This window comes from Aquarana catesbeiana, linkage group LG04, assembly GCF_042186555.1.
Source record: "Aquarana catesbeiana isolate 2022-GZ linkage group LG04, ASM4218655v1, whole genome shotgun sequence".
NCBI classification, from domain to species: domain Eukaryota; kingdom Metazoa; phylum Chordata; class Amphibia; order Anura; family Ranidae; genus Aquarana; species Aquarana catesbeiana.
The window spans coordinates 255405699-255429815 of record NC_133327.1 but is presented as its reverse complement, the minus strand read 5'-3'; the positions used below and the strand labels follow the sequence as shown (position 1 = coordinate 255429815).

The following is a 24117-nucleotide window of genomic DNA, read 5'->3' as shown; positions in this document are numbered from 1 at the left end:
CCCTGGATAGTCGTCAGCCAGTGTGGAGGAGATTGAGAGGGGATCGCTCGATTATGTCATGATCTATACAATGTTTGATACAAGATGTTTTGGACTGGGTATTGTTTTTAGATTAAAGATTGAGCTTTACAATATTACACTAGTGGAGCCTTTCTTTTTCATGTACCCATCGATATACACCTTTTCTACAAGGAACTGTGGAGAAGTGAATTGGCTTATCAAGGAATCTTTGAGTAACTGATTATTATGGCTTACTAGCCTAACCATGAGAGTGGTAGGCAAATAAATTTGGTGAGTTTCCACCTGATGGGAGTGGGTCTGATGGGACACATGTGATTGATATCTTACAGTGTTTTCTCTTAATTAGGACATCACTGGGATTATCATCACATTTTATTCGTTGTTTAACCACTTAAGGACCGGAAGATTTTCCCCATTAATGACCAGGCCATTTTTTGTGATACGGCACTGCGTCACTTTAATGACAATTGCGTGGTCGTGTGACGCTGTACCCAAACAAAATTGAAGTCCTTTCCTTTTCGCAAATAGAGCTTTGGTGGTATTTTGGTGGTATTTGATCACTTCTGCTTTTTTTATTTTTTGCACTATAAACAAAAAAAGACCGACAATTTTGAAACAAAAAAAAAATAATTTTATTACATTTTGCTATAATAAATATCCAAAAAAAAGTAATTTCTTCATCAGTTTAGGCCAATATGTATTCTTCTACATATTTTTGGTAAAAAAAATCTCAATAAACGTATATTGATTTGTTTGCACAAAAGTTATAGCATCTACAAAATAGGGAATAGATTTATTTTATTTTTATTTTTTTACTAGCAATGCTGGTGATCAGCAATTATAGCGGGTCTGCAACATTGCAGCGCACAGATCGGACACTTATGACACTTTTTTGGGACCACTGACATTTATACATTAACCAGTGCTATAAAAAATGCACTGATTACTGTATAAATGTCACTGGCAGGAAGGAGTTAACACTAGGGGCGATCAAGAGGTTAAATGTGTTCCCTGGGAGGTGCTGTTAATGCCGCGTACACACGTCCAGTTTTTTCCGTCAGAATAAACTCTGACGGTTTTTTCGATGGAGTTCCGACGGAGTTCCGCTGAAACGGACTTGCCTACACACGATCACACCAAAGTCCGATCGTTTAGAACGCGATGACATACGACGGGACTAGAAAAAGGAAGTTGAATAGCCAGTGCTCCCATAGCAAGATGCTTGCTGTGGGGGCAATAAACAGGAGGGAGGGCCCAGGATCACAGAAGAGTGACTAGAGAAGAGGAGGATCTGGGCTGCTCTGTGCAAATCCACTGCAACAGAGCAGGTAAGTATAACACGTTTGTTATTTTTATATGGGGAAAAAAACAAGACTTTACAATCATTTTAATAGCAAATTAAAGATGAACTCCAGCTAACACTTTTTAAGACGTTACAGCATTCATTTTTTTTTTTTTTTTATTGGGATAAAGGTTTTACATAAATGAATAAAAGGTGACCATTGTAAGCACCCCTGTCAGTGTTAAATGGTTTGTCTCAACCACCTATCTGCCACTTTTGCTGGACAGCTTGGTCTGTTAAAGGAAGTTAAAAAATAACAGATTTACTGTTTGGATCACCAGGTGGAAAAAAGCCTAAAAAAGAAAATGAATGCAGCCACTACATCTAATGCCCCGTACACACGGTCGGACTTTGTTCGGACATTCCGTCAACGAAATCCTACGATTTTTTCCGACGGATGTTGGCTCGTACGTCGGGACTATAAACGGGGCAGTAGCCAATAGCTTTCATCTCTTTATTTATTCTGAGCATGCGTGGCACTTTGTCCATCGGATTTGTGTACACACGATCGGAATTTGCGACAACGGATTTTGTTGTCGGAAAATTTTATATCCTGCTCTCAAACTTTGTGTGTCGGAAAATCCGATGGAAAATGTGTGATGGAGCCTACACACGGTCAGAATTTCCGACAACAAGGTCCTATCACACATTTTCCATCGGAAAATCCGACCGTGTGTACAGGGCATAAGAATTGTTAAGCTGCAATTCTGTATAATATATTTTTGTTTTTGGGTTTAATCCCCCTTTTGTTGCTAGGCATCATCCAAGAGTTTCTTGGCATTTTTTGAGCCTGAGATGTAGTTCTGTATCACTCAGTAAACACGTAGAGTAGCTTAATATGTGCTGGATTTCCTTGTGGATATGAGAGCATCAATGTTTGCTTTATTAGTTTAGGGGTAGAGATGCACTTAAAACACAAATGATTCCCAAAGACACATGGTATTAGCAACATAGGGAAAGATGTTCTATCTAATGTTTACTGCCTATCTCTACACTGTAGGCTTTATCATAGAATCATCTTTCGACTCACTTTGCAAAGGCCAATTCTTTGTTTTCAGTCCGGTGTGTAAAAAAACATTATGCAGGTTTTGACAAGGTACAATTATAAAATCCTCTGCTGCTGAAATAAAGGGAATTGTTTTTGCAATCTGGTAAACTTGTACAGATTCTTATTGATTTGATATTCCATTTTTAATCTTCAAGGTACCTGGGAGAAGTTATTGCTTTTATACCATAGCTACTAAACTTTATTAAACTGTGTATCAGTGTTCCAGATGAAAATAGAGAGCAATATATGTGTTATCTGAAGCATGTGCTTTTTTTCCCCCCACAGGAACACCACCTTTTGCAGCAAAGTTGCCTTTCCCTTGGAGGTATTCAAAAAAGATCAGAATTCATGTGTTAGTACTGCCAAAGCGTCAGAGGAGAAGTTGTTAGAGCTGGGAGACAAACATCATTTGACTTGTCCAGATACACAAGGCTATTTTCCTGCCAATATAACATCTACTGTGAAATGGTACATGGTAAGGGCAAGCTACAAAAGTGATCTCTACTGTTAAAAACATTACTTCCTCAGATGTGCCAATAGACATAAGAAGGTAAAACATGTTAAAAAAAAATCACTCATGTGCATACTTGTATTTTGTGAGTCTGGATGCATATTTGACTACAGAGATTTATAGTGTCATCTTTAAAGAGGAACTGAACTCTGGAAGTTGTCCCAAAAAAGGCAGGCATAGGGCGACTAGTCACCAGCAGGGCTGGGACAATGGGTGGGCAGAAGTGGTGGCTGCCCTGGGTGCACTGTGTATTGTAGGGCGCCGCTCGTTCCTTCTACTATGAGGCTGACAGGAGTAGTGGCAACAGCATCACTACTTCTGTCAGCTCCATGCTGGAAGCGGCAAGGAGAGGAGGAGAGAGCCAGGAGGAGGTGCAGGCTGTGCTCCCTCTCCCCTTTCCACCTCGTAAGCTTGCACATAATGGAGGGGGCGCAGTTTGGCATCTTATATAGCTCATTCTTCCTATTGCTGACTTATATTGCCCTGTTCTGAACTGTGTGGCGGCAGCTATCTTGGTAAAGGTAGAGTTTTGCTTCCTCTGCCAGAGCCTCCAGCCAGGGGAACAGTAATCAGCACAGTAGTAATATCTGCAAATCTCAAATTGACTCACTCCAAACCTCTCCAGACTGCAGTTAGAGGCAGTAGTGCCTTTTGCCACGTACACACGACCGGACTTTCCATCAGAATAGACTCCGATGGTCTTTCTGACGGAGTTCCGCTGAAACGGACTTGCGCACACACGATCACACCAAAGTCTGATAGTTTACAACGCGATGACGTACAATGGGACTAGAAAAAGGAAGTTCAATAGCCAGTAGCCAATAGCTGACCTTGCGTCGTTTTTGGTCCCTCGGAATAGCCTACAGACGAACGGTTTTCTCGATAGGAACTGATTCAGTCGGAAAGATTTGAAACATGTTCTATTTCTAGGTCCTTCAGAGTTTTAGAAAGGAAAAGTCAGATGAAGCCCACACACGATCCCTTTTCTGCCGGAAAGCGGTCGTGTGTACGCGGCATTAGATATCATCCTGCAGGGGAACAACGCTGAGGCTGTAGGCAGAGGAGTGTTCATATACCAAGAAGTGCACTGCTTTTTTTCAAGAGGAATTTCAGACAAAGGGGATATTTTTCAGGGTAGTGTTTAGCACAATTAACAGTTCTTAAACATAGCAAATCTTAGCTTTTTGAATTCAGGTCCCCCTTAAAATTAGTTTTATATAGGAAACACATTTTTATGGGCAAAACATTTCCAAACAACACCTTAAAAGGCCTAAGGATGCCATAGATGTCCACTGGAAATTCTATTTTAATAATGAACATCTGAATACTAAAGATTCCGATCACCCCTTATCTTGAGAGCAAGACATTTTAGATTTTCGTGTTTCTGTTTTAACAATTTTTCCTCTTTCCCACTGTGCACAGAGAACATAATGTACTTTAAGGTCTATCTGTATTTTTAAATAGTTAAATTCAGACTCTCTCCCGTTGCCATTTTCCTGCAGGTTTGAATGTGATTGCTGTAAGGCAGTACACACTGTTCTTGCGAAAGACGATTTGATAAATGTTGCTCAATATGTCACTGTTCTGTATGGGTAGTGTATTATTTACAAGCTTCTGTTTGCAGCCATAATATCCCTTTTCTGGGTGCAGTGCAGTATGCCAATCCATTTGTAAACCCGTAATTCTACTAATGATATTATTCACATAACAAATAAGGCATAAACACAATGCCTAAGAGGATTACTCTGCATGACAAGCTTTGTTATTCCAGTCAGAATACCGTTCTTCATGTAGATTAGCATTCTGTTGTTAAGCAGTATTCCCTATGTTTCAAATTTAAAAATATATTCATAAAGTATAGCTTCCTGAGAAGGATTATTGTGCAATTTAGAGAAAAAGTCACAAAATAAGATGTGTATGATGATCTCTGCCTATATCTGCTTACTGCTACAGAGTTGTTAACCACAGCAGAGGAGCTTGGAGGAGCTAGGGAGTTAAAAAGAATAAATTGCATTTTGATGACTATCTAAAGGCCTGCCGTGCAAAAATAGCATTACCCAAAAGCCTTTTTTTTTTTTTTTTTTAATGTAGAGGCTTTTTTGCATATATTTTTTAGGTAGGACTTTTATAATATAAACATAAAAATATTTAGCAGATATACAGACTACATATAAAAGTGCAAGCTGCTGGCAACAGCACAACAGGACCAATCGTGATAAACGTGAAACAATAAAAAATGTTGCCACGCTAAACATAGATAATGAATAAACAAATGTCCATAAAGTATGGACCACTAGTGCTGTTCTTTATAGTGCAGATGAATTCCCTGATGAACATTCAGTAACCTCGAGTATACTTGATGTGCGCTTTGATCACCCAAGTGTACCTCCACCGATATTGATAAAAATGCCTCCTTACCAGAGGTATAGACTCTAAGGCCCCTTTCACACTGGAGCGGTTTTCAGGCGGTATTGCGCTAAAAATACCGCCTGAAAACCGCCCCTAAACAGCCTCCGCTGTTTGTTCAGTGTGAAAGCCCGAGGGCTTTCACACTGAAGCGGTGCGCAGGCAGGGCGGTGAAAAAAGTCCTGCAAACCGCTTTTTTGGAGCGGTGTATTCACCGCTCCTTCACCACTCCTGCCCATTGAAATCAATGGGACAGCGCGGCTATACCGCGGTAATACCGCGGCTATAGCCGCGCTGTACGAGCGGATTTAACCCTTTTTCGGCCGCCAGCGGGGGTTAAAACCGAACCGCTAGCGGCCGAATACCGCTGCAAGAACGACGGTACAGCAGCGCTAAAAATAGCGCTGTTGTACCGCCGACGCCCCCACCTCCCCAGTGTGAAAGGGGCCTAAATTATAAGAGTCTAAGGTGTCATATGCAAGCATAGAAGATCCAATCATCTTCCTCGATTATATTGCAGGTGGTGGTACTGTCATAGCTGATGGTAAAGTTTACTCCATAGTAGGGCCCATGAAGGAAAGATAAAACAGCCACATAGTGTAAAACTGCTTGACAGTTTATTAAAAGAAATCAGTTCTAAACACTTACAGAAATCTGGAATAAAACAAGCATTAATAGAGCCAAGACATCCTAGAAGGCGATCTACCAGTATACAGGATTGGCGTGCGTGGTACCTTACGGACATGGACTCCAATGGTATTAACGTCCTCTGGGGCAAGTTAGACCCTTATGTATGCTGGGTCGCACAGTCTGGCGAGAGTTTTAAACTGTTATAAGAATTTCTATATACCTGCAAGCGACAAGATTGTGCCGATTGACTACATAAGCGCTGGTATTCACCTGTACAGTGAGGAAAATTTTTTGATCCCCTGCAGATTCTGTAAGTTTGCCCAATTACAAAGAAATTCATTTTTTTCATAGGTGTATTTTAAAAAACACATGATACAAATGTTATAAATTGAGTTGCAGTTCAGTGAGTAAAATAGGTATTTGATCCTCTACCAACTGACAATAATTCTGGCTCCCACAGATTGGCTACAGTATGTGGTCACGTGGTACACAGATTAGTCCTGTCAATTCAAGAAGGTGTTAAGAAGGTGTTTGTCATGAAGCTTGGAATACTGAAGTATTTCCCTTTGATTCTATTACACAGTGGGGGGGATCTGCTGCCCTGTTTTAAGGCTAACCCCCTCCAGACGGCTCCATGGTCTGGAAGGAAGGCATTGTTCTGTGTTTGACTGTTTATGTACTTTAATTACCTCCTGGGGCTTCTCTGTGTCATTACACATATCAGTCCTCCTATTCAAGCTATCGGACCAATCCCTGCTGACCCTGTTTCAAGTCCTCATTTGCATGGACAAGAGGACCTGAGTGAAGACTCGAGTGTACTTTACAATTGACCAATAGGAAAGTGGTTGTGGGGGGCGGGGTGTTCAAACTGCTGTGTATAAAAGTGTGTTGTGTGCATCAGTAAAAAGGAGATTCCTGTTTGAACTTACATACAGCCTGCCTGGTGTTTGTTCTGAGCTATCACAACTGGATTAGATCAGCACATAGCTGTAGTTCGAATCCCTGAGCATTGGATGACCGAACCATCAGATGTTGCGATCTGCAATCTGATTCTATAGCTGCAGAGGAGTGTCGGGAGAGTGGAATCGAGCGAGTAGGGGCTCGTTACAGTGTTCCTAATGGCTTGTTATAAAAGACACCTGTCCACAGAATCTCTTTCTTCCATTCAAACCTCATGATCATGGGCAAGACCAAAGCGCTGTCAAAGGATGTCAGGAACAAGATTGTAGACCTGCACAAGGCTGGAATGGGCTACAAGACCATCAGCAAGAAGCTTGGTGAGAAGAAGTCAACTGTTGGAGCGATTATTCGCAAATGGAAGAAATACAAAATAACCATCAATCGACCTCAGTCTGGTGCTCCATGCAAGATTTCGCCTCATGGGTTAAGGAAGATCATGAGAAAAGTGAGGGATCAGCCCAGAACTTCAGGGGAGGAGCTTGTGAATGATCTCACGGTAGTTGGGAACACAGTCACCAAACAAACCATTGGCAACACAATACACCACCATGGATTGAAATCCTGCACCGCCCGCAAGGTTCCCCTCCTCAAGAAGGCACATGCACAGGCCCATCTGAAAGTTGCCAGTGAACCTCTAAATGATTCAGAGGAGGATTGGAAGAAAGTGCTGTGGTCAGATGAGACCAAAATTGAGCTCTTTGGCATTAATTCGACTCACCGTGTTTGGAGGAAGAAAAGTGCTGACTTTGAGCCTAAGATTTTCATCCCTACAGTCAAACATGGAGGTGGAAACATTATGCTTTGGGGCTGTTTCTCTGCTAAAGGTACAGGCCAACTTTGCCACATTGAGGGGGCCAATGGACAGGGCCATGTATTGTAAAATCTTGGATGAGAACCTTCTTCCCTCAGTGAAAACACGTGAGAACACTGAAGATGGGTTGTGGATGGGTCTTCCAGCATTACAATGACCCAAAACATACCACCAAGGCAACAAAGGAGAGGCTCAAGAAGAAGCACATTATGGTCGTGGAGTGGCCTAGCCACTCTCCAGACCTTAATTCTATAGAAAATTGAAAGCTAAAACTTCAAATTGCCAAGCGGCAGTCAGGAAACCTTAAGGATTTAGAGAAGATCTGTAAAGAAGAGTGGATCAAAATCCCTCCTCAGATGTGTGCAAACCTGTTAACCAACTACAAGAAACGTCTTACCTCTGTGCTTGCCAACAAGGGTTTCTCCAAGTACATATTTTGCTTGGGGATCAAATACTTATTTCTTTTTCGTACATCGCGGGACACAGAGCACCACAGTAATAACTGTATGGGTTATACGCCACCTTCAGGTGATGGACACTGGCATAATTACAGACAGGAAGTCCCCCTCTCTATATAACCCCTCCCACACAGGGAGAACCTCAGTTTTTTCGCCAGTGTCTACGGTGTTGGTCACGATTAAGATCTATGCTAAAGAAGCTCCCTGGAAAGGCCTGTCAGGGTCAAGGAGCTGCACAATCGGATCCATTGAAAGGCCATAATCAAAGGCTAAAGTGAATGGTACCCGAGCCTTGGTACGGAAGAACGAGGTTTTGCCTGTAACACTTCTCTTAAGAGAGCTGGGCCCTGGGATCCAGTGCCTTGGTCACATTCTCATACCACAGGTTTGTTCTGGCAGGGCGCTATACGGGTCCAAGGCAGTGGACCCTACATTTAAAAGGGGATCCTGGCCTTGAAGGTCTGGCATGACTCCAACCCGCTGTGATGGGTGAAGATTGGGTCACTGTGAATATTCCAGTTTGTACCCTGCGGCAGGAATCGTAAGTTAAAGAAGATCCTGGGACATTCCTATGGACTGAGTAGATATTGTCTTGCCTGCTTTTATATTTTCAACCACTAAAGGGTGTTAACATATGTAGTGTTAAACATCTCATGCTAGACTCTATGGATCGTTGTGTCAGCAGGACCTGTGGAGGGGTCTGCTTTCCTAGGCTCCTGTCAGCAGCCACTCGTAGGGGGAAGAAGGGGGGAGAGTCCAGGCATCAGTATACTCACCCCCTTCCCTCCCGGGATTGCTGATGTGTACCGCTGCGTGTGCATGCGCGAGCGCTCTCCTTCACAGTTTTGTGGATTGAGAGGTTGTCACAAGGGGGTGGGACTCGTCACCGCTGGCGTGCACTTGGATCGCATGCACGTGCAGGCACGGACCGGCAGCACGGACTGGCTAAGGGAGGGACACAGACACAGTCCAAGGGCATGTAAGCACTAGGTGATTGGCTACAGGCAATTCAGACACATCTACTCAGCATCTTGCTGGCATTTGATAGCGGCATATTAACCATTGCTAAAACTGAGCTCAGCAATAGATGCATGGTAATAGTACCTCTGCTGTGTGCTTAGGACTCTGTATTCCCAAAAGAGAGGAGCACCCTAGTCATGCCTCCACAGTATCATCCTCTCCTGAAAGTCCTGAAGCGGCTGACCAGGCTAAGCCATTGGAACCGTCAGGCATTGTAGCTACCTCCAACACTCCAGCCTCTGCATACATCACTAAAGATGATTTGGCTACAGCCCTGGCTGGTTTGGAGGAAAAGATAGCTAGTTTGCTCGCAGCCTGCTCCCAGGCTGGGAGGAAGCATGAAAGATCCCCTTCCTTTGCCCTGGACCTGGCATCTGCAGATCAGGAGTGGGTAGAGGATTTGGATGTGCCCCTGTGGGGCCCACTAGAGGGGCAGGAGGATGGTTCCTCATTTGAGAACTCCATCCCAGAGGATTCAGTTTCAGCTTCACAGTCGCAAAGGTTGCTAGTTCAGTCACTCACTGAAACAGTGCGTTTTGGTTTTAAATCACCCTTAGCAGAGACGGCTGAAGCGCCTTTCTCCTCCTTGGGTTCAATGAAGCCTCCTCAGGGTTCACGTGCTTTTCCTATGTACCCGTTGCTGGAACAGCTTATTTATGCTGACTGGGATCATCTAGATAGATCCCTCCTAAAAGATTCTCTCAGAGCTATCCTATGGAGGAGAAATTTACTAAGAAATGGAGTGTGCCAGCAGTAGATGCGGCTGTTTCTTCTCTGAATAAGAGTCTTACTTGTCCAGTAGACAATGTTCAGGTGTCTAAGGATCCATCAGATAAGAGACTGGAGACATTGCTTAAAGCCTCATTTTCCAAAGCTGGTGCAGTTGCGGCAATTGGTGTCTGTCAATCTCTTAATGACAAAGTAAAACAAGTCATCAAAGGGGAAGAGGTCCCGGAAGTTGGCAGAATTGCCCAAGGCCCTTTGTTTTGCAGTTGACGCTATTAAAGATTCTATACATCAGATGTCTCGCCTTGCCCTTCTGTTGGTTCATATGCGCAGGGTTTTGTGGCTTAAGCATTGGTCAGCAGAGTTGCCTTGTAAAAAGCTGCTGACTGTTTTTCCCTTTTATGGGGAACGATTATTTGGAGATGACCTGGATACATATTTCCAGAAGATCTCTGGTGGAAAAAGTACCCTTCTTCCAGTAAAAAGAAAGAGAAAACGTTTCTCTTTCAAACGTTCTGCTTCTTCATCGCCAGGGGTAACGGCCTCCAGACAGTTACGAAGGCCTCCGCCGTCAACTCCAAGAGGAAGGCCTCAAAACCAAACGCAGGGCCAGAAAAAGCCCTGGGGGCAGAAGTCTGCAAAGCAGAGTCCCAAGGCCTCCGTATGAAGGGGCGCCCCCGCTTAATCGAGGTGGGGGGGGCTCCAGCAGGAGTCTGGCGAGAGGAAATCCAGGACAGATGGGTCATCTCCACAGTGTCTCTGGGATACAAACTAGAGTTTCGGGAATTTCCACCTTCTCGCTTTCTAAGATCGAGCGTTCCCAAGGACCCAATAAAAAGAAAGCCCTTATTTCAGGCACTAGACCGGCTGCTATCTCAGGGGGTGATCATAGAGACTCCCTTAAGAGAATAGGGGTTGGGGTTTTATTCAAACCTCTTTACGGTGCCGAAACCAAATGGGTGTGTCAGGCCCATTTTAGTTCTCAAGGGTCTGAACCAATTCCTAAACATTTGCTCGTTTCGCATGGAAACAATTCGCTCAGTAGTATCCACCCCTACGGGGAGGAGAACTCCTAGCATCAATAGACATCAAGGATACATATCTCCATGTTCCAATATTTCCCGCTCATCAGAGATTTCTGCGATTCACGGTAGAACAGCTGCATTTTCAGTTTGTGGCCTTGCCCTTCAGGTTGGCTACTGCACCTCGGGTGTTTACAAAGGTCCTGGCTCTGCTTTTGGCGAGATTAAGAGCCCAGGGTATAACAGTAGTGGCATACCTGGCTGACCTGCTGCTGATAGATCAGTCCATAGCAGGGCTAGATCAGAATGTGATAAGCACGGTCAGATATCTGGAACATTTAGGTTGGGTTCTGAACCTAGAAAAATCATCCTTACGACCAGTAAAAAGGCTGGAGTACTTGGGTTTAGTCATAGATACTACCCACAAAAAAGTGTTTTTACGCCAGGCAAAGGTTTGCGCCATAAGAGAACTGGTGCTCACGGTCAGGACAAAAGAGAGTCCTTCGGTCCGCCTTTACATGAGGTTGTTAGGGAAGATGGTAGCCTCATTCGAGGTGGTTCCCTATGCCCAATTCCATTCAAGGTTTCTGCAAAACAGTATCCTCGCTGCCTGGAGCAGGAAAAGCCAGGATTTGGATTGTCCAATGGGTTTGACTCCAAGTTGGGGAGCAATCTTGGAAAACTGAACATTGTCCAGGGGAAATGGCAGTAATCTTGAAAGGTTCCTACCCATCAACATTCTTGAAATTCGGGCGGCACGTCAAACCTTGAGAGCCTTTACAGATAGACTACGAAACTGTCCTGTCCGGATTCAGTCCGACAATGCCACAACAGTAGCCTATATCAATCAAGGCGGCACCAAGAGTCGTGCCGCCCAGAGAGAGGTAAACCATATTCTATCTTGGGTAGAAGAGCATGTGCCCTGCCTATCTGCGGTATTTATCCCAGGAGTGGAAAATTGGCAGGCAGACTTCTTTAGTCGCCAGCAGTTGCTTCCAGGAGAATGGTCTCTGCACCCCGACGTCTTTCAGGCCATATGTCAAAAGTGGGGCACCTCGGACGTAGACCTGTTGGCGTCCAGGTTCAACAAAAAGTTTTTGTGTCAAGAACAAGAGATCCACTAGCTTGCGGAACAGATGCCTTAGTAACTCTTTGAGATCAGTTTTCTCTGATCTATGCGTTTCCTCCAGTTCGCTTACTCCCGCGTCTCCTACGCAGGTTAAAGGGGGAGCAGAAACTAGTAATCCTAGTGCCTCCGGCTTGGCCCAGGAGATCCCGGTATGCGGAGATCATGAGAATGGCAGTCGGTGATCCTTGGACTCTCCCGTCCCACCCAAATTTGCTTTCGCAAGGGTCAGTGTTCCATCCTGCCTTACAAATGCTAAATTTGATGGTTTGGCTGTTGAGACCCTCGTTCTAGAGTGTTGGGGGCTTTCAGGCCCAGTAATAACTACCCTGATTAATGCAAGAAAACCAGCCTCTAGAGCTATCTACTGTAGCAGGGATCCTCAAACTACGGCCCTCCAGCTGTTGCGGAACTACACATCCCATGAGGCATTGTAAAACTCTGACATTCACAGACATGGCTATGCATGATGGAAATTGTAGTTCTTGAACAAATGGAGGGCCATAGTTTTTTTGAAGACCCTTGCACTATATGGTCTGGAAGACCTACATCTCCTGGTGCGAGAATAGGGGTTGGCATCCTCGCAGTTATGTCGTAAGTAGAATTCTCTCCTTCCTACAATCAGGAGTAGAGATGAAACTAGCCAAGAGTACTATCAGGGGTCAAGTCTCGGCTTTGTCAGTTTTTTTCCAAAGACCTTTTGCTTCTCATTCCTTAGTTCAGGCCTTTATACAGGGACTATCGCCTAGAAATCCTCCGGTCAGATCACCTCTGTGTCCATGGGATTTTAACCTGGTCTTGGCGGTCCTTCAGGAATCTCCTTTTGAACCAATATGTGATGCTCCGTTGGTCCTTGTAACAAAGAAATTGGTATATTTAGTTGCAATAACCTCCGCAAGAAGAGTTTCTGAGTTGGCAGCCTTCTCTTGTAGAGAGCCATACTTGATCATTCATATAGATAAGGTGGTCTTACGTCATCGCCCATCCTTTTTACCTAAGTTAGTATCCAGTTTTCATGTGAACCAGGATGTTTCTCTACCTTCATTTTTTCCAGAACCACGTTCTGCAGAGGAAAATTTTCTACACTCCCTTGACGTAGTAAGAGGGGTTAAATTCTATCTGGAAGCAAGAGCTCAGATACATAAAACTGACGCTCTGTTTGTGCTACCAGAGGGTCCCCGAAGAGGACAAGCAGCGTCAAAATCAACTATTTCTAAGTGGATCTGTCCGGTCATTATTCAGGCCTATGATTTAAAAGAGAAAAATCCGCCTTTTCATCCTAGGGCACACTCTACCAGGGCAGTTAGTGCTTCTTGGGCAGTTCATCATCAAGCCTCCATGGCTCAGGTTTGCAAGGTCACAACATGGTCATCAGTACATACATTCACGAAATTCTACCAGGTGGATGTAGGTCAACAAGAGAATGCCGCCTTTCGGGACAGTGTTCTCCAGGCAGCAGTATAGGTCCTCACGTCTGACGGCGGTCTGCATTGTTTTTTGTGTCTCCCTCCCCTCAGATGGCATTGCTTTGGGACATTCCATACAGTTATTCCTTGTAAGTGGGTAAACTTACAACATCTGCAGGGAATCAAATAATTATTTTCCCCACTGTATATGTTCTAGGTAGGATTGCCAGAAGGTTTCCTATTTATACTACATCATTCCTGTTGCTTTTCACCTGTAGACCAGAACCCTTAATCTGTGCTCATTGGGCCCAATAAGCTATAGTATTGTCAACCAGCCAGTGTTCTGGTTCATTGAAGGGAGGGTGAACTTAAAACCCAGTGTGTTGGGTATTCACGCTAATACCTGCCATGCTATGATGCTGTTTACCTGGAAATCTTCTCATCTTGTGCAGAATTGTGTACATTTTCCAATGAACATTGTTTGAAGTTTTCCTGCTTATTCTTTGCACTTCAGTGAAGTCACTTCTGTGGAGTGTGATATGACCTCATACACCAGCTACATGCTCCCAAGTCTTAGTAGCAGTACTGCCCTTGGGTTGAGTGTTCTGGTTCAGGAAAGGCGAGCGAGTCATTTAAAACCCAATGGGTGGAATATGTGATTAGAGGCCAGTTGTGTAAACTTGGCACCTACTCAGAAGTCATTTAGGCTCGGTTCACACTGGGGCGACTTGGGATCCGACTTGTACGCCCTCAAGTCGCCCCAAGTCGCCCCAAGTCGCTTTGGATTTAGAATACAATTGTAGTGAATTGAACCGTCTTAACTGACACTACTGAAGTCGCTCCGACTTCAAAAAAGGTTCCTGTACTACTTCTATCCGACTTGTAGGCGACTTGTACCCATTCAACTCAATGTAAGTCGCCTGCAAGTCGGATCTCTCAAGCGACTTTGCAGAGAAAACCCCTCCCTCCCCCCTCCCTCCCAGAGAGGTGATTGGCCACAGGCGAAGTCGCCTGTCATGGAGGCGACTTCAAGTCGCCTCGTAATTTGCCGAAGTCGCGCTGAAGTCGCGCTAAAGTCGCGCTGAAGCCGCGTTGAAGTCGCGGTACAAAGTCGCGCTAAAGTCGTGTTGCCCATGTGTGAACCGACCCTTATCCTTTTACCTATGTTTATCAACAGCAGTCTAATTATTCTCAGCTGGAGATGTTGATATACCTTAAATACTTTTGCCAGAGCATGTCAGTTGATTCTGATTATCTGTTATCATTTTTCAAAAGCAAAATAAATTTGCCATCTGATATTTTGCTGTGGACAGCAATGCTTTTTTTTTCTTGGCTTAAGTTAGTATAGTACAGTATGGGTATAGTATGATATATATAAAGTAAAATATTGTAGATGCATCATGGCAGTCATAACAAGTATGGAATTGGCTCTGCTTGTGTTCTTACAAGACTTGCTTGGACATTATTTACACTTTCTTTACTCCTATAGCGGAATTCCCTGCATGTATAGAACAGCTTAATTTATTCTAATTATGTAGTAATAATAACAATTGTATTTTTTATATACAGCTTGTATATGTACCTGCATATTTTTTTTTTGTTTTAGCTGCTTCCAACTAATAATTAGCAGCATTCAAACAGGACAGGTTGGACCAGCTCTATAAGACAATATTGCTGTACTGTATTGTACTTTAATACAGTTCTTTAGAATTATTTGTTCGTATTATGTTTGCAGCATTTCTGTCACAAAATTAAAACAGTCTGATAGCTCACTGTGTGTTGCGAATGCAAAAAAAATAAATAAATAATTGACATACCTTAAAGCTAGCAACTGTAACTTTGACCAATTGTCCTAATATATTCCCACTAGTGCATTTCATTACGACATACACTTTTCTTCAGTCCTGTTCCAGCAATCTTCACTGTGTGGCCTTGTTCAGAGCTGAACGGCCTTTCTCCCAAAAAATAATCGTTCTGTACTGCCCATGCATGCTGCAACCGCATTCACTTATACAGAAAAGTTGTGCTCCAAGCAGCTGCTGGAGGCTGCCACAAGTGGCTTTCACATAGGAATTATTTGGGCCTAAGTCTGTATGTGCAATATGAAGCAGCCATTTTCGAGAGGCTGAGCAGCTCCAATATCGGTCACACTGTAAAGATACCTGGACCTGGGCTAAAGGTAAATTTTTGTGTTAATAGGATGCATCCAGGGGGAGGCAGGCATTTATTAAAGGTAGTTTTACAATCTATGGTCCTTCATTTTTAAATAATATATATCTAAATGCCCACTCAAATGTGAACCTAAAATCCACTCGTCACATAAGGAGAAAAAAAGAAAAGGCTCTGATTGCATAACTCCATCTTAGAATTCCAAAAAAAATGCCTATACAACTCTTGGTATAAGTACACTGAAAATCATTTAAAGACATATTGTACCCCAACCATTTTGGGATGCCCCTTGAAAGCTTCTGAAAGCTCCCAGGTGGCACAGTACCACTACTATCTAATGATGTTCAGGAGAATGGAACATCATCACCACACACTAGAGGTACTGTGCAGATTGGTTGTTTCTCCACAGTATGCACAGTCTGAGTAGCTATGTATATGCAGCAACTTACGTTAAACTGAGTTCTAGAGGTCAAGGAAATGAAGCAAATCTCCCAATGGAAACCTTTTCCAATATGTAATAACAATATAATTTTCTTGTGCTGCATGATTAATTCTGCTTATTATTCCTACCTTCTTAGAAATGTTATACATAGGTCACACTTCCTTGTGGGATTTTCTTTCAAATGGTAGCTTGTTTTAGTCTATTCAAATCTAATCTGATGTCTAAGTCCAGATGAAATTACATTTAAGCTTTAAGCTTGCAGACTATAAAATATAAATTAAAACTTTCATATTTCTTTACTCAAATCATTTTATTGAGCTGGTACATGGCCCAATAATATCTTCAACTTTATTTTTAATTTATTTTAGCACCTGAAAGATACATGTAGATTTGTGTTTTGAGGTTTGTAAACCTAAGTCTGTTTTATGACTTGGAAGTAGTGTGGCTGTTACAGTACTTTTTTTTTTTTTTTCTAGAACTGTGAAGTAGTTGATAAATTCTTTGACCGAGTTGTTAAAGGACCTGATTTAATATTTCTAACTATGTCACTGCCGTTCGAAGGAAACTATACATGTATCGTGACATATGAGGATAGTGGGAGGATTTACAACCTTACTAGGACTATGCGCATTAAAGCAATAGGTAAGAAAAGCTAAGCATGAGCTATAATCTGTTTTAACTCGTTCATTTTTTAAATTTGTAATTGATATGCTGAAATGTCCTTGCTATTAAAATGTTTACATTGGATTAAGACTTAAAGTGTAACTCCAGCCAACAAAAATATATATATATATTGGTTTGAATAGGCTGGGTAAGGGTTAGAGTCTCTGTCTGGTTATTGAGCCTGTCTATAACCCTATCAGTGAAATTTTGGATTTTCCCCCCACTCTTTCTCCTTGTCAGAATGGTCACAAGGACAAGTAGCAAGGATAGATATCCATAACAGTGGTACACATAACCCTGGATTAAAGCATCAATTGACTACCTTTGGAAAGCATATTTTCCTGACTCTAGCATGGACCTTGGGATGGAGGTCTAGTTTATCAATATCTGCTCTAATTGTAGTTGGGATTACAAACAGATAACAATACATTTTCTTAATGCACACGATTTCAATTTGCCATGGGTGTACCCAAAGCCCAGTTTCACAATACCTTGGACATGGGCAAATTAAAGCTGTGCAGGCATAGCTCAGATTTTGAGCCGTGGGTGGCCCAGTCAATGGCACCTGGCTTAATAGATTTCGATTAAGAAATTGAAGGAGTTGGGCAGAAAAAGTTGTCGAACTGTGAATACAGCCAATCGGCTGTCGTCAGCGTTTGAGTATCCTGAGAGCTGCAGGTGTCAGCTGTCAGATTACAATAGTTGGCAGTGGGAGATTTGTTCATCCATGCTGTTTAGCATGAATGGAGGAATCTTGTGGACTGAACAAAGTAAGTATTTAACTGTATGGCCAGCTTAAAGCCATATTAAACCCAAAAGCAGACATTTAATATATCGCAACCTGTTAAATTTTAGATGTTATGACTCCATTAGTTTTCTTTTTAGGCTTTCTTTCCTTTATTTTATTCTAGTAATCCAGCCACTGTGTCTGCTGTTTTTTTTTTTTAAAGAACAAGCTCTTGCAGATTATATCAGTTATGGGGATGAAATAAACAATTTAACACTGGCAGGGGTGCTTACAATAATCAGCTTTTATTTAGTCATGTAACACCTTTATCCCAAATGGGGAAAAAAAGCTCTTTGCTGTAACGTCTTACGTGTTAGCTGGAATTTGCCTGCAATTTGTTAGTGTATATCAATCTATTAGTAAATCTAACACTTTCCTCCAACCAGACTGACAATGCTGGTTTCCAAATGTGCCCCCTGTTCTCATTCATCCAGAGGGGGTGCACTCTAAGCTTCGGTTCACACCTATGCAGTTTGCTTTTGATCCGTTTCTGCGGTGCATTTTGCGTTTTTGCGCACGCTTTTTGATGCATTTTTCGTGTGTTTTTTGTTGTGTTTTGCATTTTTTTTGTTTTGGAAGGGGTTTTTTTGACAATTTGTTGTTACAAGGTTGAAAAATGCAGATTGTGACGAAATTGCGACAAAAAACACACTACATGCTTTTCTGCAGTTTCTCAATTGAAGTCTATATGAAGTCTAACACACCGTTTTGCTTTTAAAAAAGTCCCTGAACCTTTCCAAAAATGCAGAGGCTTAAAAAATGCATAGACATGAACGTGTCCCATAGGAGACCATGTTAAATGGACTATAGAATTTCTGCCAAAAGCAATAAATACGCATAGGTGTGAACCAAGCCTAATACAGGAAGTCTGCTACTGGCCAGGTGAAAACAGAGGGAAAAAAAAGAAAAAGAAAATGAATGTAGCCACATCTAATAACTGGTAAGCTACAATATATTACATTTCTTGGTTTTGGGTTTAATACCACTTTAAGTCACTGGATGCAGCATGTATGAGGTTGCACTGTCACATGTATTGTGTCCCCTGTAGTGTGACTGCTTAAAGCCATTTAAAGATTGTGTGAAACTGTTTATGACAGGGTTGCTTACCAATAAATTAGCAAGTGAGATGTTTACAAATGAATTGGCTATCTTCCACCTTGTGGCCTTCATACTTACTTGATAAAGTAAGTAAGTAAGACACAGGACATGTGTAAGGTGAATAAATATTGCTTATTGAAGCTTTCAGTTCAGGAAAAAGCGGTGGCAGTTATATTACAACATGGTCCTTGAACATCTGCAAACAAACACAGAGAACTTTCCAGCTCAAAGAATCAAAACGCCAAAGTCCTTAATGCAGTTCAGCACAGCACGAATGCATGGCCTACTGCTTCTGCCACCCCTTAAATTGGCTCCCATAGCTTTTGGAGAAATTCATGGTAAGCTTGATTTTATTCTCTGACATCGGCCATCTGTTTGAAGAGGACCTAGTGTTTGCAGGTCTGGAGGCCTGAACACAAGATGAATTGATGAGTTGCTGGTGCAGCTTTTACTTTCCTACATGTCCTACAAAAAACCCATCCTGTCAGCATTCCCACAGCTCTGGGCAAAAGTGTGGTACTGTTTCCTGATATCCAAGGGTTTTACTTTTTCTGTGCAGTGCTGGACCGCTGTCTGTAAGTCTTCAGCACAATAATACCTCCCACCCAGGCTTGAGGTAATGCATGGGGGTCACCTGCACAGTCTTTAGGAAAAGTCACCTGAAAAACTGGGTTCATTGGGCACCCCTTCTCACAGTGGAGCAGACATGTTTTCTTTGGGTGTATAGGAGCATGTTACTGTTACTCCCTAAATATGGGCGTAACATGCTCCTAAGGTGAACTTAGCCTTGAACACCAGCAGCAGTTTTTTTTTTTTTTAATCAAAGCAGAGAAATCACTATGCACAGAATGTGCATTTTATTCATTGTCGTCAGTTAAGGGAAATCTACTATTAGGCCCCTTTCACACTGGGGCGGTGGGTGTGTCGGCGGTAAAGCACCGCTATTTTTAGCAGCGCTTTACCATCAATTTTGCGGCGCTATTCTGCCACTAGCGGGGTGCTTCTACCCCCCCGCTAGCGGCCCAGAAGGGGTTAGAACCACCGCAAAGCGCTGCTGCAGCAGCGCTATGCTGGTGGTATAGCCGCGCTGCCCATTAATTTCAATGGGCAGGAGCGGTGTATACACCGCTCCTTCACCGCTCCAAAGATGCTGCTTGCAGGAGTTTTTTAACGTCCTGCAAGCGCACCACTGGAGAGACAGGAGCGGCGCTTTACAGGCGCTATGCAGGTGGTATTTTTGCGCTGTAGCGCCTGTAAAGCGCCTCAGTGTGAAAGGGTTCTTAGAGAAGTATTGGAGCCGCTATTGGTCTGGCTGACTCAGGTCACAGACCTGAAACAAGCATGCTTTAAATGCTTATCTTTATATTCGGTCCATGTCAGTGACTCAGAAAGCATTGAAGCTAATGCATCAGCATGACAGCCAGGGAACCAACATCCGCAAAAGGAGAGGTCAGCAATGGAATCTCACATATACTTATCCAGATTACATTTAAAGCTGAATTCCAGCCTTACCTTCAATTAGAACTATAGGCAAAACTTTTTTTTTCCACTTTGGATAGAGGAACGGAGGGTTATTTTTCCCCTCTTTGTCCCATTAGGGAGATTTACCTTCACTTCTTGTCCCATAACCAAAACAGGAAGTAAGAGGATATCTCTGAAAATTAAGCGGATCTCTTGGGGAGCCCCAGTGTCCCCATTGGAAGATTTCCCCTCTGTTACTTTTCTGTGGACAACCCAAAATTTGGGGTTTTCTTTTACTTTCACTTTTAATGATAATGGTAAATGTGACAAATAAAGAGGAGGAATCTCCCTAACGGGGACATACACAGCAATAAAAACTGACAGGTGTTCTAACCCCTCTCCCCTCTATCCAAAGCGAAAAAAAAGTTTTACCTGTAGTTATACTTTCATTCTTGCACAGGATGTACAGTCCTCTCTCCTGTACTAAAATTACTTACTCTGATGTCACTTCACACTGTGCGCTTTCCACAACAGGCAGGCTATAAATTATGCGATTTTCTTTCCTTCCTTCTTTCCTTCCACCACGGATGAAAGGAAAGAAAATTGCCAGATTTCCCCATCAACACAGTCGGCGTTGATGGGGGAATCTCTCCTTCACCACTATTGGGTTCTGCCAGCGGGGAGCCTTCCCTGCTGGCAGAACACAATCATTAGTGCTGGTGGCTATAGGTAGCGGTACTAACCGTTCAGGAAAAAACTGACAGGCTGGTTGTACACGAGTCAATTGGTTAACCAGGGAAGGCAAATTCAAAACAAATGAATCTTGAGTTTTAATATATCAGTATCATGGGATCTACTATATATATTGTATTCTGCTTTTTTTTCAATCGTAAATTGTAACGTACAAACTCCTAACACTAAGTTCTTGTGTTATGTTTGTTTTCAGCTTCCTCCGCGAATGCCAAGCCACCTGCAATGTATATTCCTAATGATAAATTGAGCTATTCATTTGCAGTAGGTATGTTGAGCTGATTAAAATGTTAGTTTTATAATGTTTGTATCTCCTACAACATTGTATTGTATTTGTGATTGGTCATACTTGGAATACTTAAGGAGCTCTCCATGCTGCAATAAAATGTAAATGGGTATCAGAAACATTCTGTGTTTCCTGCTTAATAATATGCATACATATAATATGACTTCCATGTGTGCAGTAAGCCATTTTGACTTCTTTGTCATCCTTGACTTGGCAAAATTCATTTTCAAACACAAACAATTCAATCACACACAGTTCAGCAGGATGGATACAGCTCACAGCTGACTAAAGAGCAGCAAGAAATTAGATAACAAGATTATTTATTTATTTTTTTTACTGGATTTTTACTGGATTTATATAGCGCCAACAGTTTGCACAATGCTATACAGAATAAATAGGAAGAGTATGATTACAATACATTTAAAGATACAAGGCTTAGAGGGCTTCTGCACATGAGAGTTTACAGCCTAAAGGGAAAGGGATGTTCTACAAGTGGTGGAAGCTGCAAGGGGAGAAGTTGTTCAACAAAGTAAGATTCCGTTTTCAGGGATTCCCTGAAGGCAGACAGAGAAGAAGATAGACATACAGGTTGGGGTAGGGAGTTCCAAAAGATGGGAGAGGCTCTTAAGAAGTCCTGAATGCGAACATGGGTGGAGGTAACAAGGGAGCTAGAGAGCAGGAGGTCTTGAGAGAAGCAAAGTGAGCATAGCGAAGTGGATGGATTGATTATGTAGAGTAGGCTGGCTAATGCTGTCCAAGCATCATGGGAGCTGATTTATTTATTTTCAGACACAAATAAGACAGCCTTACACAGTTTAGCTAAGCGGACTCGGCACACAGCTGGCCAATTGGCAGCAAGGGATTACTGTAGATTGCATATTATATAGTGTCAGCTGGCTGATTCTGTTCACATATCATGGGAGCTGATTTATTTCCTTTTGGAAGAACTGAGTAGTTATATACGCTGGGGGAGGAGCACCTGCACAGGGGAAATTTTAACTGCATGTTAGAGAGATGACTATTATAAATGTAAAGATCTTGTCAGAGATTTGCTAAGGGTTGTAAAGGGGCCGTCTGTGTAAAATAGGCACAATGTGCTTCATTACAGTTCACTATTACTATTTTTAAACTATATTCATATTCACTGGATCTTTCTCGCTATTGCTCAATAAAAGCAGATGTCTGGAATATTTTGGGGAAAAATGCTACGCAAGTCTTTGTAAGTCCCAGCTCTTGTGTTTTGGAAGGATTTATTTTTATTAATATAAGAAAGATGTACAAAACCGTGATTGTGGATAAATGAAATGAAATTGCTGAGAAGCAGCCCACACACTACTAGATATAAATAATACATACACATGCAACTAAGACAGTATTGAGCTATTCAGGATATCATATCACAGAATTCTTAAATAAGGTGCCAACATAAATATATGTAAAAACAATTAAATGAATGTAAGTGAATGCATTTTACAAATCACTGTGATTAAATAGGACATGTGCAACATAAACAAAAAAATAAATAAAAATAAATTCAGAATTCATGAAGTATACAAAGTACCATGTGCTATTATAAATATACGAAAACAATGAACTTATTCCAAGTAAATACATTTCAAAGATCACTGTGATTAAATATAAAATATGCTACATTGAAAACCATGAAAATAATAATAAAAAAACCCAAAATTCATTGATGTAGTGTGTTGCATAACATACAAAAAATGAATCAAAGATTGTCCTCCACCAAACAATAAAAGAAAAGTTTTTCTCAGATATCGTCCTGTGATTGGGAATGCAATAGCCCAAAATGGTGCGGGGAGTACATCCCTTACATGTGTTCCACCACTCACCAGTGCTCCGCCACCATACTGCACAAAGATATGATTATTTGAACACTATGACTTTCTACTACAGAGAAGTCATAAAGCGCTTGTTAGTAAGACAAATCCTGATACTGCTAATGAGAATGGATCCCGGTGTTCACCTCCACTTCTGATAGTTAATCATCTCCGGCCATCCAATACATAATCAAAAGAAATAAAAACAAGCCAAACGCTTCACCTAGTGCAAAACCACTTATAAACCTTTATTAAAATAAATGAAGCCACTCACATTATAAATGAATAACGGTGCTGTACCAAAAGGAGATCTCAGTAATCCACGTCCTTTGAGCTGAACTCCATGATGCCACGGCATACGAGGTAGTGGATTACTGAGTCCCCGGAGGTCTCTTTTTACTACAGCACTGTTATTCATTTGTCATGTGAGTGACTTCATTTATTTTAATGTAGCCATGGTGTTGGAACTAATAACAAACAATCTGCCAAATCACCCCACTGCCAGACTGCATACATCACTCCAGAGACCATGAACAGTCTTTTGCGAGCTTGTTTTTGTTGTTTTTTTTGGGGGGTACAACTTGGATAGGGAATAGAAATATGGGATGCCCATAGGATAAGTTATTGCCATCATATTTAAGGATTTAGTACATTCTGAATAATGTTAGAGCCATAAGATTGAATGTGCAAATTGAATTAAGTACGAATCTCCTCCTGCATCTCCATGCAGACTGTTGCTCCTCCTGCGGCTCAACCTCCTTGGACTATTACATCTAATGCCGCGTACACACGGTCGGACTTTCCGGCATACTTGGTCCGGCGGACCAGAGTGTGCCGGACAATCCGCCCGTGTGTGGGCGCCGGCGGACTTTTCCGGCGGACTTCTTCCCAAAAGCCCGCCGGACCTAGATTTGAAACAAGTTTTAAATCTTTCCGTAGGACTCAGTTTCGGGCGGAAAGTCCGCTCGTGTGTGTGCTGGTCCGACGGAAAGCCCGCTCGTGTGTAGGCTGGTCCGACGGACCAGATACGACGCGAGGGCAGGGTATTGCATCTCGCGCTCTCTGCAATAGGAAAAACAAATTTTCCTATTGCGGTGAGCGCGGTGCATGCCAGGCCCTTAGGTCTGGTATGG

At 42.4% G+C, this 24117-nt stretch overlaps 1 protein-coding gene across 2 annotated transcripts in view; it reads left to right on the top strand.

The window, feature by feature from the left end:
- The window catches only part of IL1RAP (interleukin 1 receptor accessory protein), a 406084-nt gene that overhangs the window by 281303 nt on the left and 100664 nt on the right, over positions 1-24117 (top strand). For both annotated transcript variants that reach the window (XM_073626394.1, XM_073626396.1), the window contains exons 4-6: positions 2697-2886; positions 16575-16740; positions 21054-21125. In XM_073626394.1, the coding sequence (XP_073482495.1) occupies positions 2697-2886; positions 16575-16740; positions 21054-21125 (428 nt within the window). The remainder of the gene's footprint in view (positions 1-2696; positions 2887-16574; positions 16741-21053; positions 21126-24117) is intronic.